This window comes from Camelus ferus, chromosome 9, assembly GCF_009834535.1.
Source record: "Camelus ferus isolate YT-003-E chromosome 9, BCGSAC_Cfer_1.0, whole genome shotgun sequence".
In the NCBI taxonomy this organism is placed as follows: Eukaryota; Metazoa; Chordata; class Mammalia; order Artiodactyla; family Camelidae; genus Camelus; species Camelus ferus.
Window position 1 is genome coordinate 13,052,129 of NC_045704.1, and position 16,086 is coordinate 13,068,214.

General features: G+C 51.3%; 1 protein-coding gene across 8 annotated transcripts in view; it reads right to left on the reverse strand.

The window, feature by feature from the left end:
* KASH5 (KASH domain containing 5) overlaps window positions 1-13,967 on the reverse strand; it is a 24,896-nt gene extending 10,929 nt beyond the window's left edge. For 5 of the 8 annotated variants that reach the window (XM_032485540.1, XM_032485536.1, XM_032485535.1 and 2 more), the window contains exons 1-11: window positions 13,774-13,967; window positions 13,029-13,116; window positions 11,627-11,764; window positions 8,498-8,602; window positions 7,844-8,030; window positions 7,317-7,381; window positions 6,036-6,102; window positions 5,605-5,766; window positions 5,245-5,362; window positions 4,863-4,913; window positions 214-291 (exon numbers count right to left, since the gene is read on the reverse strand). In XM_032485540.1, coding sequence (XP_032341431.1) covers window positions 214-291; window positions 4,863-4,913; window positions 5,245-5,362; window positions 5,605-5,766; window positions 6,036-6,102; window positions 7,317-7,381; window positions 7,844-8,030; window positions 8,498-8,602; window positions 11,627-11,669 — 876 coding nt within the window. In that variant the 5' untranslated portion in view covers window positions 11,670-11,764; window positions 13,029-13,116; window positions 13,774-13,967. The remainder of the gene's footprint in view (window positions 1-213; window positions 292-4,862; window positions 4,914-5,244; window positions 5,363-5,604; window positions 5,767-6,035; window positions 6,103-7,316; window positions 7,382-7,843; window positions 8,031-8,497; window positions 8,603-11,626; window positions 11,765-13,028; window positions 13,117-13,773) is intronic. The other 3 variants (XM_014561008.2, XM_014561012.2, XM_032485539.1) reach the window with 3 other exon arrangements.
* Between the last annotated feature and the right edge of the window lie 2,119 nt (window positions 13,968-16,086).

Here is a 16,086-nt window from a genome sequence, read left to right on the forward strand (position 1 = left end):
ATCTCACTCTCCCGCCCCCTCCTCTACCTCCCTCCATGTCTCTGGACATCAGCTACATTGAGGGGATTTCAGCAGAGCTGCCCACTGGCCCTGGGAATCTGACGGCTTGATGAAAGTCCCTGACCTCACCAGGTCACAGGGGCTGAAACTGGTGAGGTAAAAATGGCCTCAGGGGTGATGGGAAGTTGTAAAGGCACTAGGGAGGGGTAGCACCTTCAAGACATCCTTCTCTATGGCCAGCTCCTCACTCCTCTTCTTCACTCCATCCCGCTCTGCCAGTAGCTTCCCGTTCTGGAAGAAGGGACCCCGGTCATGTTCACTTCAGCAAATGGCCATGAGATATATATATATATATCATACACACACACATACATACACAAAATAATACAAATATCTTTTATATAATGATCACTCATAGCTGACCATTTGCTGAACACCTGATGTGCATCGGGCCTCATGCTCAGCACTTTATATGTTTTAGCCCATTTAATCCCTCCAACCATCCTATGGGATCTCAGCTTTGATTTGCAGATGGAGCGGGTCCTCCATCTGCAAAAATGGAGATAAGATGTGAGGATTAAATGAGCTAATAATTATTGCTAACATTTACTGAGCACCTTGCCAGTGTTAACTCATTTCTTATGCCCTGTTTTAAAGATAAAAGACAACTGAGGCACAGAAAGGTTGAGTAACTTGTCCCAGGTCACACAGGTGGGAAGGAATTCATGCAAATACACGTTAACATACGTTAATGACCACAAAGCATTTAGAACAGTACCTGGCATAAACCAAATGTCCAGTAAAGGTTACATTAAACATATTTCTAAAACTTTGTATTATGAATTTTAAACCACCAAAAGTAAAAATAACAGTATGAGGAACCCCCTTTACCCATCATCACCCAGCTTCAATAAATATATACATTTTCCCTGTTTGTTTCTTCTCTGTCAGGTTTTTTTGTTTGGTTTTGTTTAACCAGATTATTTCAAAGCAAACCCCAGGCATCATATAATTTCACCTGTTACTACTCCAGCATTTATATGCCCTACTAGAGAACTTTTTCTTTAGCAAAACCACAATGCCATTATCAAGCTTAACAAAATTAATAGTAATTCCTCAGGATCACTGCACACCGAGTGCTCTTTCTTGGTTTTCATTGTCTCACAAGTGTCTTTTCACATAAAGATACAAACAAGGTCCACCATGGCTTTTGGTTGAAATGTCTCATTTCTTTCCATCCGACAGTGATCCCCTACCTTCCCAATCCTAGCACTTTTTTGGGCACTTCATTTGTGGCAGAAACCAGGTTATTTGTCCTGTAGAATTGGTGCATTTGGATTTGGTTTACTGTGCTCTCATTTCCTGTGTAGGATGTTAACCATGTTCCTCTTGCCTTATTATTTCCTATAACTTGTGGATAGATCTAGGGCCTTGTCCAGACTCTTGTTCAATTTTTTGGCAAGAGTTCATAGGTGCTGCTATACGCATCACACCGTGCGTTCAGGAAGAATGTAAATTCTGGCTGTCCCAACTATGAATGTTTACACTGTCATCCCCAATTTTACAGAGGAAATTGTGCAGTGGAGGGGCTAAGAAACTTAGCCAAGGTCATACGGAGAGTAAGTGGACTCAAACCCAAACCTGATTCCAAATCCTGCACTTTTAACTCCCAATCTCTCCTCTGAAGCAGACTCAGCCCTGAATGAGAACAGGGAACCAGCTTTGTCCTTCGCCTCAAGTTGCTCATCACTAGAGGTGGAGACTGACACAGAAGCAAATATTAACAAGGTTGAAGAAGGTTCTGAAGAGGCCTAGGGCCTGGGTCCTGTGGGAGCCCAGGTGAGGGGCTTTGCAAGAAGGCAGTACTGGGGCTGAGTCCTCAGAGCTGAGGAGAGTTATCTGGGAAAACAAGGGGCCAGGAGAGGGCAGCCCAAGCCAGCCACAGAATGCGGCCCTGAAAATAAAATGGACCAAATTCCAGTCTAGAGTTTCCAGGCACCAAAAACCTAGTGAGTTGCCCTGAGTTTCAAAGTGAGGCGGTCACTGGGGGAAAGCATTTCGGAGCACGGAGGCAGTCTGACTCCCCTTTGCCACACCCCTCCTCCCAGTGCCCCTGGGGATACCAAGGCCAGCTCCTCCCTCTCTACAGCCAGGCTCAGCTCCAAGTCCTCCATCACCTGCCCTCCCTCCCTCTCAGTCTCAGCGGGCCTGGGCTGCCAGGTGAAGGGCGGAGGAAGGACGGGCCAGGAATGCTGTGTCAACATCTGTCCACCTGGTTGGGATTTGCAGGCTGGATCCTGGGCCTCTTGGCAGGGAATCTGGTTACTCAGCCACTCCTGCCTTCTTCTGCAGTAACCTGAGCCCTGCTCTGTAGGTTCTTGTAGGAAAGCTGAGTGTCTGAGTGTCCCTTACTCCTGCATTATTCTACTGTAACTTGAGAACTCAATCTATAGATGCTCTGTAGGCAGCTGCCGGGGAGGGGGAGGGAACCAAGAATAGCTTGTTTATCGAGCGCCTATGATGTCCCAGGCGCTGCTCAAGGCACTTGCCCTGGCAGCAGGCCCTCTGGACCAGGAGGAGGCAGAGACCGCTGGCTGCCATTCACCCTGCTTATTCCTTCTCCTGCTTTCATTGGGGGCTCACTCTCCATGTGGACAGAGGGGTCCCAGCCCCAGCCCTGGAGGTGAAATCAAGATGGAAATCTAGGCGGATTCAGGACACCAGGCTGGTTAGCTAATCCAACAGCCATTCTCACCCTGCCCTCACTCATTTGTCTCCCACTCTGCAGGCTGAGGAAGGTCAGATATTCTCCCAGCTTCCCTTGTCATGTGATCCAGTTTGTCCAGTGAGATGTAGGAGAGGTCTGCTGGTGTGGGGGTGAAATAGGGGTGCTCCTGGAAAAGTTTTTCCTTCTTATGAAAAGAGAGAGCATAAGAGGAGCATTCACCCCTCTTTGTCCTGGTTTGAGGGAGAACATGAAGTTTGGAACTGTTGCAGCCATCTATGATTCTGAGGCCACAGGCAAACAAGTCAAAAAGCTGCCAACCTAGCCCAGAATCTTCAAAATCTCTTGTTAAGTAAACGAGTGTCCTTCAGACTGAAGCTGCCATTTCTTCAGCATTTTCTTCCTTGGAGCTGAAAGTATTCCAGCCACTGCTGTGTTACCCATGCCAGGGAGTCGTTTGGCTATAATCATTTGATGTCACTTTCGCCAATGAGATATGAGGGAGGTTCTGCCATGGGGCTTCAGGGCAAGTTTCTCCTTGTTCTTAAAAAGAGATGTTCTGGAAGAAATAGTCACATCCTGTCTGCATCCCATGCCTCACACCATGACAGCCAACCGGCAGTGAAGATTTCCTTTGCCCCAAGAGAGGGAATTTTCATGGAAGAGCCAGAGCACAATGTGGAGTATTTTTTGGTTTAAATGTAAAAGCCATAATACAGATGTAGGACAAAGAGATTTGGGGGGATAAGGCAGAATGAGTATTATTGCCTGGACTGGGCAGTGATCCTTAGGGCTGGGGGAGGGGTTTAGGAGAATCGAAAAAGAGAACAATAGGATGAAAATGGGCCCTGAGCCAGCCCCAAGCTGTGAGGGGTGGAGAGGATGGATGCAGTTGAATCACAGAATCCCTGGGACGTCTGGGAATCTGAGACAGGTGTTTCCCAACTCACTCTCAGAACTAGCAAGGTGTGTGAATTATAGAATAGAGATGGCTCTGTAAGGAGATGAGGCACAGAGGGCCCCGTGAGGGTGACAAAGAATTATAGGAAAGCAGCTAAAACTCTTCTGTGCCCCTGGAAGGGTGTGGAGGACCCCCAGCAGCATTGGTGGGTTGTGGGGTCCAGATAAGAGCCACCACCACTGCAGATGCAGTGAGGAGAGTACGTCAGAGACCAGAAGGCAATGTCAGCCTCCCAGTGGATGCTAGTGTGCAGTGGTGACTAAGGCTGAGGCCCAGATGGAACAACAAACATCAATCTTGTGACCAGTAGGGAGAATAGACATTGACTGAGGAGCACTGAGATGCTGCGAGGGTCTGCAGCAACTTAGATGCCACCTTGTGTACGTGGAGGGGTAGTAGGGGGGTCAGTGATGAGTTTCATCATCAATTGATCAGTTTCAGTTTCCACCTAAAAGGACTAGGTGGGCCCAGAATTAACTAAGATGATGTTTTCTGTCTCAGATGGAATACGGCTTGAATTAGACATGAGGTTGGACTGGGCCAGTTCATGTTATGTGCTAAGCTCTGGACTAAAATCACCCATTTAATTCCCACAACAATCCTATTGAACAGATACCCTTCTGCGCTGTTCTTAGAGAATAAAACTAAGGCTCAGGAAGGAGAAGTCACATGCCTAAAGATTGTCTGTTTTGTAAGTGGCAGAGATGGGATTTGAACTCAGGACTGACTTTAGGGCCTGTGTTCTTTCCGCTATTAATAATACTAATATATGAACAACATTAGCTAACTTTTAGTGAGCTCTTACCATGTGTCCTGCCTTGTTCTTAGGACTTTACAAGCATCCTCTATTTAAATATCATACAATCCAACCAGGGAGATTCCATTATGATGCCCATTTTCACAGGTGGGGACACCAAGGCACAGAGAAGGGATGGAATGGCCCATGCTTATGGAGACAGCCTCAGCATAACCAGGCAGTCCGCCCCATGCCCCACATTCTTACCAACTGTGGCAGTTCTCACATGTAACGATGTGACCTTCAGGGACATTCATACATTATTGGGATTCTAGGGTCTCCCTCACCAAACTGAAGGGTGTTTGGGGCAGCAGGGGGTAGGGTGGGAAGATCCTGAGGACTGGGGAAGGGGTGGGGATGGGTGCTGGGTCTCAGCTCACCTCCTCGTGCAGAGTCTCCATCTCAGCCACCAGATGCTGCTGCTCCTTTTCCTGACCAACCCGAGAGAGAGAACAAAGGCTTCTTTTCAGAACTCCTGGCCCCCATATTGCCCTTTTCCCACCCTTAGGAACACAACTCAGGCCTGGACCATTGAGGAACAGGGCTGAGGAATAGGTCTGGGGACCCCTGATGGCTCCCCTTTGTCACAAGAGGGATGGCAAGTAGATCTGGACCCAAAGTCTGGGGTCAGCGGGACCTGGACTGAGGGAGGAAGCCTGGGTGGCCTCTGCCCTCTCGCACTCCACACTCAGGCTCTGTTGCTCAGACTCTGAGAAAGTGGGAGGAAAGAATGCACCTTCATGCCCCTTGCCCCAAACCCACCGTCCGCCGGGCCTGGGCCAGAAGGTTGCGATTCTGTTCCTCCAGGCTCTTGGCCAGAGTCTTCAGATCCTCCAACTCCTCATCCACAGCCTTGGCAAACTGCAGAGCCTGCTGGGTGCTGAGTTGGGGCAGGGCAGGTGGGTCACATGAGAGAGAGGAAGACAGAGACCACAGTGATAGATCCACTCAGAGAGATGGGAGCAACAAAGAAATCCCAGAGACTCAGAGAAAAGGAAGGAAGGAGACTGAGTAGTGGGGCAGAGACCCAGTTTCTGTCTAATAGACTGAGTGGGAGCAAGCCTGGGGCTGCGGGCAGGTGGGACATGGGGGTGAGGGAGGGCGGGCTGGGGCCAGGCGCACCTGCGGAGCTGCTTGCGCAGGGCCAAAATCTCCTCCCGGAGGCGTGCAGACCCCTCCTCGGCCGTCTCCACACTGCGCTGCAATTTGGCGTTCTCCCCCACCAGGCGGCGGTTGCTGAGCTCCAAGTCCTCCAGACTGCTCAGCAGGTCAGCTGTGGTGGGCCTGAGGGCAGGGAAGGTCCAGGGTCACTGCCCACAGCCCTGGCCTCCTTTCCCCAGGTCAGGGTAGGTGTTGGTGAAGGGAAGATGCGGCTTTTGGAGAGAAAGAGAAACAGGAGGGAGGCTACCCTGTTCTTCCTGTGCTCTTGGCACAGCCCCTGTCCCTCACCCACTTTCCCGAGGGACCCGAAGCCCTAGGCCAAGCCCCGGGCCCCAGGCAGGCAGGAAGTCACAGGGCAAGGAGAGGGCAGGAAGGGGCCTGAGGATAGGTACAACTCAGGTCTGGGGTCTTCGCCTCCGAAGCTCTCCAGGTTGGCTGGATCCTCAGCTTCTGGGCATCCTGGAGGGAGACATAGAGGGTGGTGGGCTCCCAGGTGACCTTTGATGTTGGGGTACTCCAGGACTATGGCCTTGGTCCTCCTTTAGCCTCCACCTTCACATTAACTCTGGGTGATTCCACCTGCTCCTGGGGCTGCAATTACATCCACCATCCAGAAAGGACTCCTGCTCATGGGTAACTTGAACTCAGGCTGGATCTCCTCATGGCCCCAACCACCCCACATTCATCATGCCCTACAGTGGGCAGCCCCTCAACTACCCTAAACCTGTTTCTCCTCTCAGTACCCCAACTCACCCACCCAGACACTGGGCTGTCCTGACTCCCTCACTCCTTGCCTTCTTCCCCGGACAGCCTCCTCTCGGTCTTCTAGCCTCCAGCCTCTCCCTCCTGTCCTTCCCCGCACTTGGCTGCAGAAGGGTCTTTCCTTGTTTGGAGCTGACCTGCCTCTCCCCTGCTCACAGCCCTCTCTTGGCCCCCAAGCCCGGTTGGAGGAGGTTGAAGAGAATGCCAAGAAGGCTGTATTTTTTTGGCTTTTGTTTTGTTTTTGTAAGAGTGGAGAAACACAACATCAACACTTTTTTATGGAGCACCTCCTATGTGTGAAGGCTTTGGGGTAGAATGGTGAGCAAACCAACTAACCAAACAGCGTGGCAGGTAACTAGTCAGATAATCAGATTTCTGCAGGAAAGGAATGCAGGTCTGGGCTGAGTGAGCCGAAGAGTAAGGGCCCTTAGCCTGCAGCATCCCAGAGCTTCCCCACCAGGGCTTCCCCACCAGGTGTGCAGGATGAGGAAAGGCCTGGTAGACAGTTTAGGTTGAGAAAACAGCCTGAGCCAAGGCTGGAGATGAGGCAGGTGAGCAGGCAAGGCCAGAGGGACTGCAAATGCAGGGACCAAAGTGCAGGGAGGGGCCGGCTTGAGGACCATGATGGTGATGGTGGGAGGGGCCTTGTAGGCCTCTGTAATGGGGTTGGTATTTGGAGAAGGAGCTGGAAACAACCTGTGAGGAAGAAGAACCAAACTCAAAGCTCAGGGAAGGTAGGGACACAGTCATGGAGTAAAAACCAAAGCCTAGAAAGCCAAACTCCACAGCTCCACGTTAGAGCAAATGCCTCTGGTGTCCCACCCTATCCTTTGCTCTGCCCCCAGGTGGGAAGTCCCCCCCACTGTCTGACTCTGAGCCTGTGTGCTTCATTCTATATATAGCAATCTCACCAGATGGCTGTTGCTGGGAGGTCAGGGCTCCCTCGAAGGCGGTCTCCTCTTCCAGCTCTAATCCCCTGTATCAAAGGGATGAAGCTTCGAGCCCCCTGCAGCCACCACCCTCGTCCTGACCAGCCACGGGCAGAGGGGTTGGGGGTGGCGGAAGGAGGGGCCAGATCAGGTGAGAGCAAGCACCGTGGGGAGGAAGGTGAGGCCAGATGGCAAGTGCCTGGGGCCAGATGGAAAAACAGGAGGGGCGAGGACTGGGTTTGGAGGAGGGATGGGGAGGGGCCCTGCTCTCCTCCTTCCAGCCCCTTTTATTTCTGCCCCACAGACTTCCTCTGCCTCCCCATCGTAGGTACTTTACCCTCAGACCCTCTGCCCCTCCCCCAACCCATCTCTTTACTTTTCTTTCCTCATCAGCCTCTTTCCAGCCACAGCAGGTCCCTGTGCCCATAGGGTGCTGGCTGTAGTAAGCAGAAATGAGGTTAGATCTTAGGAAGGGTTTCCTGGGGGAGGGTGGAGGTGCAGGGACTCACCCATCCAGCTGACAGGCAGCGATCCAGTCTCGCATGATGACCAGGAAGGTGTCCAAGTCCACGGTGGCCTGAGGGCCTTCCCCATTGGGGTCCAGGCTGCAGGCTAGTGTTTGGAGGCGCGCATCCTGGGGGCCCCGTCCCGTTACAGCCTCCAGGTAGGCTAGTACATGGGTCACAGCCACGGTGCCTAGGGATAGAGCATGCTATGAGGGAGACGGGCAGGTGAGGGGTGGGGGATGGGGATGGCTTTGAAGTGGGACCACTGGCTGGGCTAGTGGCACCCCTGCACCACGGCCAGCCGGCTGAGACTCCTTGGACAATACCTTTCCCTTCTTCTCAACTATTTCACATAGAAATGGGGCCCAGGCATCCCTACCTCAGAGGGTGGACGGGAATACCAGCTGTGCCCTACCAGGCTCACCGTGGCTGACCTTCTTCCCTCTTCAGGCTCCAAAGCCCCACCTTCCTCTGTCAGTGTCCCCCAAGTTTTCCTCCCCACACTGTCCTTGTCCTGAAAGGCCTCCATCCCCTTAGCTACTTCCTTCCGGAAGCTTCCCACACTCACCCACTTTCAACCTAGCCCATTGCTCTCTCTGTGGCTCCCGAGATCCCAGCCCCCAGGCTCCATCTCTTTTTATTCCTTGTCTCTCTGACCTGTCCTTTGGGGATCACAAGCTTCAAATGTGGAGTTGAGTATTTGCTCCTCTAAGCTGAGCAGAGTCCCCAGGCTCCCCTCTTCCGGCTTGTCCCAGAGGTACACTGAGGAGACAAGAGAGCCAGCCCACCCGTGAGGAAGGAGGATGAATAGAAGTGAACTAGTCCTGGGATCCTGCGGAGGGAGTAGGAAGCTTTGGGTGGGGGCACGCAATGTGAGAGTCTTTGAATTACCTCCCCCCCTCACCCCCTGACCTGGGGATGTGAGCCCTATCTTTCAGGCCAGGAAGTGCCCCCTGCTGTCTAATCCTTTGTGTCCAAACCACTCAGGAGCCCAGATAGCAAGTACAGCCTTTCCTCCTCTCTTCCCATGCTTCCCAAGCTCGGCTCAGAGGGGGCCAGGGGCGGAGGAGGGCAAAGAAGAGAGGATTCTGGGAGAAGCCGAGGATGAAGCGGGGCCCAGGAGCCAGGAACAATCCAATAATGCGCGGGCAGCGTGGATCGATCTTGCCTGCAACATCTCCGGTCTCCTAGCCCTCCTCGGGGGGCTGGGTCTCTCCTCACATCCTCAAGGCTGGCGTCATCCGAGCCCCGGCTAGGGGCTTGAGACAAAGGGGGATGGGGCGATCCAGCCAGGGTGGGTGGTGAGGGAGCAGTTAGAAGCCCAGTTGCATGACTGTGGGCAAGTCTGTTCTCCATTTGTAGCCTCAGTTTCCCCACGAGTAAAATGGGGAAGTGATCCCTTTCCTCAGCGATGGGTTAGGTCTGTGTTTGTGAAGAGCTCTCTCACTCCACACACACACAATGTGAATATCCTGGGGTCTGTTTGTCCACTGCTGTATCCATTGTGCCCACACATAACAGGCACTCAATAAATGCTCCAATATACAGGAGGAGCCTACATTTCCCTACCCCAGGAGCCACTGGGCCAGTCAAGCCTCTTTTCTAGGGCTGTAAGTAATCTTTGAGGCTCCCTGCCCTGCTCTTGGATAGGTGGGTGTAGCATTGGCCCAAGCACAGGGTCTGGCAGACCCAGGGGACAACCCGGGCAAGGAACTCAGCCTCTCTGAGCCTCAGTTTCTTCCTCTGGAAAATGGGGAGGGAGGGGTGTTTTCCCTCCTAGAGTTGAAATGAGATAAAAATCTAGAAAAGCCCAGCAGAGGGCCTGGCATGTGGTAGAAGCTCAATAATAAAATTGAACATTTATTCAGCATTGAATAGGTGCCAGGCGTCTTTTCAGCATCTTGTATGAACCATGGTGGCTGGTATTATTAGCCCCACTTTACAGATGAGGATACTCAGGCACAGAGAAGTTAGGAACTTGCCCAAGGTCACATATTCAACATACAAGTGCCCTTTCTCATTCCTCTAACTCTTCAAGGATTCTTTACAGTGAGCTAAAATTCGGCCACCTCGGGTTTGAATCCATGCTCTTAGGGAAGGGGAGCAGGAACCTACAGCTGGGGGAGACACTCCCCTCACCAAGCATCCCGTGTTATGGAGGAGGGGGGCCCAGCGACGTCTGTCTGGCTCCAGATGTCACGGGCTCTGAGGATCTGCATGTATCTACAGTGCAGATGTGACACTGCCTCCCAGGGCCCCTCAGGAAGATGTCACTCTGTCTCTCTCCGTTCTCTTTCTTTCATTTCCTTCCTCAGTGTCTCTATCTCTCTGTGTGTCTCTGTCCTGTCCCTTCTCTAGTTTTCTCTCTGGCTCTTTCTGTCTTCCTCCCCATCTCTCTGTCCCCTGAGTCCCGCCTCTCTGTCTCCACGTCTGTGGCTTTTCTTCCCTGTCTCTGCTTCTCTATGCTTCTTTTCCCGTGTCTCTGCAACTCTCTGCTCCCCGAGCCTTCTCTCTCCTTCTGCTGTCTCTCTGTCTCTTTTCACCCGCTGCCTTCCTCGGTCTCCATCTCTCTCGGGTGTGTCCCTCCCTTCCTTTCGTGAGCCTCCCAAAGCTGGCTCAGCCCTTGCCCATGGGTTCCTCGGTGGCCGCGCGCCCTCTGCTGGTGCAGATGAAGTTTAGATGCTGGTCACTCGGTCCCACTGCCCTGACTTCCCAAACCTGGGTGTTGGCCTCCTACCTTCCTATCTGGAGAGACTTCTGAGGCCAGAGTCCAGGTCTGCAGTCTTGAGAAAAGATGCAGGCTCTGCTGCTGGACGCTAGGAGGCTCTAAGAAAAGGGCCCTGCCTCTCCTCTAGGCTGGGATCCTCCTCCCCATCAGATTGGGCTCTCTCACTTAACAGGTGAGCTTCAGAAAGGACAACCCAGCGTCTTCCTCCTGAAGCTGTTTTTGCACCCATTTTGTCTGCATCCATCCAATCACTCAGGGACTTAGTGATTAGGTTCCTATTACATGCCAGGCATTATTCTAGGACAGCGTAACCAACAGGGCAGACACTGGCCACAGTTGTTCTTGAGACCTGAACAGTATTGAGTGTGAATTGAGATGCTCTGTGAGGGTAAAGCACACACCAGGTTTTGAAGACTTAGTATGAAAAAAAGAGAAGAACTCCAATATATTTATACTGTTTTGGATATATTGGGTTAAATAAGATCTATGATTGCCATTCATTTGTCTGTTTCTTTTTTCTTTTAATGTGGCTACTAACAGAATTTACAATTATGTCTATGGTTTGCACGTTGGCCAGTGCTGCTCTAGGGACAGGGAATAGCAGAGTGAATAAAACCGAGCCTGTCCTGTGGAGCTCATGTTCTAGTGAGGGAGACGGAGTCTAAAGAGGCAGACAGTACATGTTAGTGCTATGAAGAAAAGTAAAGTGGGAAAGGGGAGAGAGGGCGACAGGGCAGCTGCTTGATAGAAAGCAGAGATCTGAGTGAAGTGAGGGGTGATGCTGCCAGTCCCTGGAGAAGGGCACTCCAGGCAGGGGACACGGCGCACACAGAGGCTTCTACTCTCTCCCAGTCAAATGAGATCAGGTGTCCAGGCAGGTGGGCACACAGCAGGAACTTAATCAAATGATCGATACCTCGCTCCCACCCTGCATCAAAGTGGAGGCTCTGCCACCCCTAGCCACCTCTCCTAAGTCCCCGAGTCACAGCCTGGTGCCTCATATGCCCTCTGCTCCCTCCTTATCCTCCCGCTGGACAAACAGGGAACCAGCCACTTACTTTTTGTAGCCGGACCACCCGCCTGGGCCTCTGGCAGGTCCATGGGCCACCCCTGCTGCTCTGCAGCTGCTGACGAAACTAACAGCCTCTCTCCATCACTGGGAGGGACTGAAAAAGGACTGGCTGCTCCAAGAGCTCCTGGAAGGACAGACAGGGAAATGGCCTCTGCAGACCAGCCACTGCGCTGCCCCACCTGTGCCCCAGGCCACTCTGGGTTCTCAGAACCTGTTTGCCCACCCCTGCCTGGACCAGAGCAGCTCCCGCTCAGACCTGTTTTATGGATTGGAGGTGGGGGCTGGGAAAATGGGGGCCCAAGGAGTAGGCGGAAGAGATCAAAGTAGGGCTGGTGGGTGGGGGTCACTGCCTCCTGCCATCCCTCCTATTTATGAAGTTCCCCAGCCCTGTCCCTCCTACGCTGTCCCCTCCTCTCCTTCCCTAAGGCCTGGATCAGGCTTCAGCCTCTCCCCCTGGGCCCTCGTCCCAGCCTCCTCTTCAGCCTCCTGGCGTCAGTCTATCCTCACAGGGCCTCAGAGCTGACCTGCCCCCCTTGCTCAGTGTTGTTCCATGGCTCCCCAGCACCCTGGGCAAAAAGCCTTGACCTTGGACTTGATATCTAAGGGTCTGCACGGCCTGGGTCCACCTGCCTCCCCCACTCCAAATCCCACTTGCTGCTTCAGCCACTCTAAACTACATGCTTTTCCCCAAACTGGGCTGGCTGTTTCCACCTCCCGGTCTCTGGCTGGGACACCCTCCTCCCCAGCCCTTCGTGTCTTAGCTCACATATCCCCTCTTCTGGAAAACATTTCTGAACGAGATGCTGTTTCTGGGGTCCCAAACCGCCCTTAGCTACTGACATTCTCGCTACGTCCATCTGTATTTGGAGCTGTTAGCCTCCCTGGCGAGCCTCCCCTATCTCTCTCCTGCTCCCAGCCCTCCCATGGCTACCTAGTGCCCTCAGGACTAAGTCTCAGCCCCTCAGGCTGGTGTGGAACAGAGTGGTCCTTTTAACTCCTGGCTTCTTTTTTGTCACTTTTCGCTCCGCTGGCTGACCTCCAGGTCCCTCACTCTCATCACAGCTTATGGGGATTCAGCATCTGCCCATGGTCCTTCCCAGCCCAGGTCACACTGCAGGCCCCCTCGTCCCCCGTCAACACAGCAGTTAGGGACTCCCTCCCCTGTGCCCTGACAATGCCCTGTCCTGCCTTTGTTACAATCAGCTTGACCACACGACTTTTGGGCTCAACTCCAGGACACCTTCCAGAGTGAAAAGGGCACTCTTAAAAATGACAACAGACAACAGTGATCTTCAGGCTGAACGGGGCACACTGGGGCAAATGTTCAACATAGGGTTGCCTGGGGCCTGTCTGTCCTCACCCCATCCACTCAGCCCCTCTTTACTCACCAAGGACTCCCCACACCCTGCTCTCTGTGGCTCCAGTTGTGGAATATACTCTTCTTGTCAGCTTTTAGAAGGTTCTAGAAAAAGGGGTCTTTAAAGAGAGACTCTTCCAGGGTGTGGACAAGGATGGAGGATGCAGAATGAGGCTGAGTGGGGAAGGGTGTCTGTGAGCGAGGGTGCTGACAGGCACTGGGAGCCTCTGACAAGGTTTGAGGGATAAACTCTTGGTAAGGGACCGAGGGAGGCCCTGGTGGACCTTGGGGGTCTTTGGGAGATTCTAGCAGGAGGAGGAGTCAGGCAGGAATTCTGGGGACTTTAAGGGGGTCTCTGACTGGATTTCTGGGGAGTCTCTTGGTTTCTGAGGGGGCATCTCTGACAGGATTTTGGAGAATCTGACAGGAGTTTTGGTGGGTTTGACAAGATTTCTGAGGCTCTTTGGCAGAACTTTTGGGGGCCTCTGACAGGATCTGGGTAGGGAGTGAAACGGGATTTCAGAGAGGGAGGCTCTGAGGGAGAAGTCTGATAGGACTCCTGAAAGATTCTGACCAGATTTCAGGGGTCACCTATTAAGATTTCCTGGGGGTTCCTTTCAGTATTTCTGAGGAGATTTGGTTAGGATTTCAAAAAGATTTCAAGACTTGGAAGGCCCTGACACTGGGGACTCTCTTCTATGATAAAAATCTGCCAGGATTTCGGGAGGGGCTCTGACACGGCTACTCCAGGGAACCTCGCCACGGCCAACGCGCACCTGCGGTCACGTCCCAGGCTCTGGACACAGCTGAGGGCCACGAAGGAAAAACGGCAGTTGCGTTGTGAGGAGATTAGCGTGCGCTCTTCCCGCCAGAAAACGCAAAGAGCGCGGAGCGGTACCGAGGGGTCGCGCAGCGTCTAAACCACCTGGGATCCACGCCCGACGCAGGCGCACTCAGGGGCAAGGCGCGCTCTGGGCTAGTCGGTTACGGGAAACAGCGAGGCCGCGCATGCGTAGGGCTGCCCCGGCGCGCGCCCAGCCTGGTGGAGCGGGCGCATGCGTATTGTTCTAGCGGAAGACTGAAGAGGTTACAACTAGGAGGGCACGGCGGGACGGCTGCGTCTTCTTTGCCTTCTCAAGCTTCTGTGAAATGGGCCCAAGCAAGGGAGAGTTGGACTAAGGGACCTCTTGTCTATCCCCCACTTCTTATCAGCCACAAAGACGTGCCCTTTTTGCCCTCTGTTCCGTGCCAGGCTGCCGGTCACCGTCACAATGATGTCCTGCCCTGTCCTGCCCTGTCCTGCCTTGCCACTCCCGTACCTATTTCTAGTCATCATGTATTAACAGGTCTCCTAAGGATTCTTTCCAAAACCGTTTTATTCATCCTTTTTAGGAGAGACTGGAGGAAAAATAACCTCAGATTTCCAACTAGAGAGAGGAAGAGAATTACATCCCAAATTGACTCCAAAGGAGAGGCATTTGGGATAAAAGATGTCCCACCCACTCAGCCTCTTTGCTAGCCCCGACACAGAAAAAGAATCCTTTTGCATTTTCTGGTACATCCCACCAGCATTCATTTAGCTATTACTTCCTCAGAGAGGCCCTCTCCTGATGCACTGTCTCTCTCTGTGCTTACGGTTTTTAGTGGTCATCGTGACAGTCTCACCACATGACATATTCTATATTTGTGTACTGTCTGTCACCCCTCACTGGAATGTGAGTTCTTAGCAGTAAGAGGCTATTTGAGAACTAGAACGTGTCTGGCCCAATATGGGAGCTCAAAAATTTTTTTTGAATGAATGAAGAGACAGAATCCATTCCTCTTAACTACTGGGCAGTGTAGAGTGATAATAAGGCTGTAGTCAGACTTCCTTGAGTTTGAATTTTGGCTCTGTCACTTCCTACCTATAACCTTGGCACAATGGCTTACCCTCCCTGAGCCTCAGTTTTCCTCCCAGAAATGGAGATAACAATTGCTTCTAAGGTTACCTTGAGGACTTAAGGTGGTAATCCTTGATAATTGATAGTTATTATTTTGGCTATTAGATGGTGGTTTATTATAAGACCTGGGGAAGAACCTGTTCGGCAGGTGATGTGGTGAGTGGTGAAGTGTGAGATATGGAATCAGACAAATCTAGTGCCATTGCTGTGTGACTCTGGCAAGTGATTTCACCTCTCTGAAGCTCAGCTTCTTTTCTAAAATGGAAACAAATTATATCCACCTCATGGGGTCTTATGAGAGTTCAATAAGAATGTTTGCCAAGTGTTTTCTTAGTACAGGCTGGTAAGTGGTGGATCCCGCTAGCTTGACTAGTATACTTTCATTTTATTTTTTCAGTATTTCTTGTTTCTTCTCCTTCTTCTCCTTCTCCTTCTTCAGATCTAGGTAGTTCTGTAAAATGTGAAACAATTTTTTAAATTAAAAAAATTAAAACAATTTTATAATACAGCTGTAATGTACATAGAGTGCTAAATCTCAAATTACAGCTCAATTAAATTTTGATAGAGTAATAAATTAATGGAACCACTCATATAAGAAAACAGTGTTGCCTGCAGCCCAGAAATCTTCTTCACACCTCCTCCTCCTCGTTACCCTTCAGAGGTGACAACTTTTGATTATGACTTCACTTCCTCAACTTTATGAGATTCATTATGTAACAGTAGGTCATTCATTTCACTACTATGTAATGTACCATTGTATGTATATGTCACAATTGAACCATTTTACTCTTTAAGAAAATTTTCTGTTATTGAAGTATAGTTGATTTACAATGTTGTGTTAGTTTTTGGTGTACAGCATAGTGATTCAGATATATATATATATATATATACACACACACACACTGCTATATAGTAGGCCCTCATTATTTATTGATTTTATATCTAATAGTTTGTATCTGCTGATTCCATACTCCTAATCTATCCCTCTCCCACCGTTTCCCCTTTGGTAACCATATGTTTTTTATGTCTGTGAGTCTGTTTCTGTTTTATAAGTTCATTTGTATCATTTTAGATTCTACATGTAAGTGATATCATATGGTATTTGTCTTTGTCCTTCTGACTTCATTTAGTATGATAATCTCTAGGACC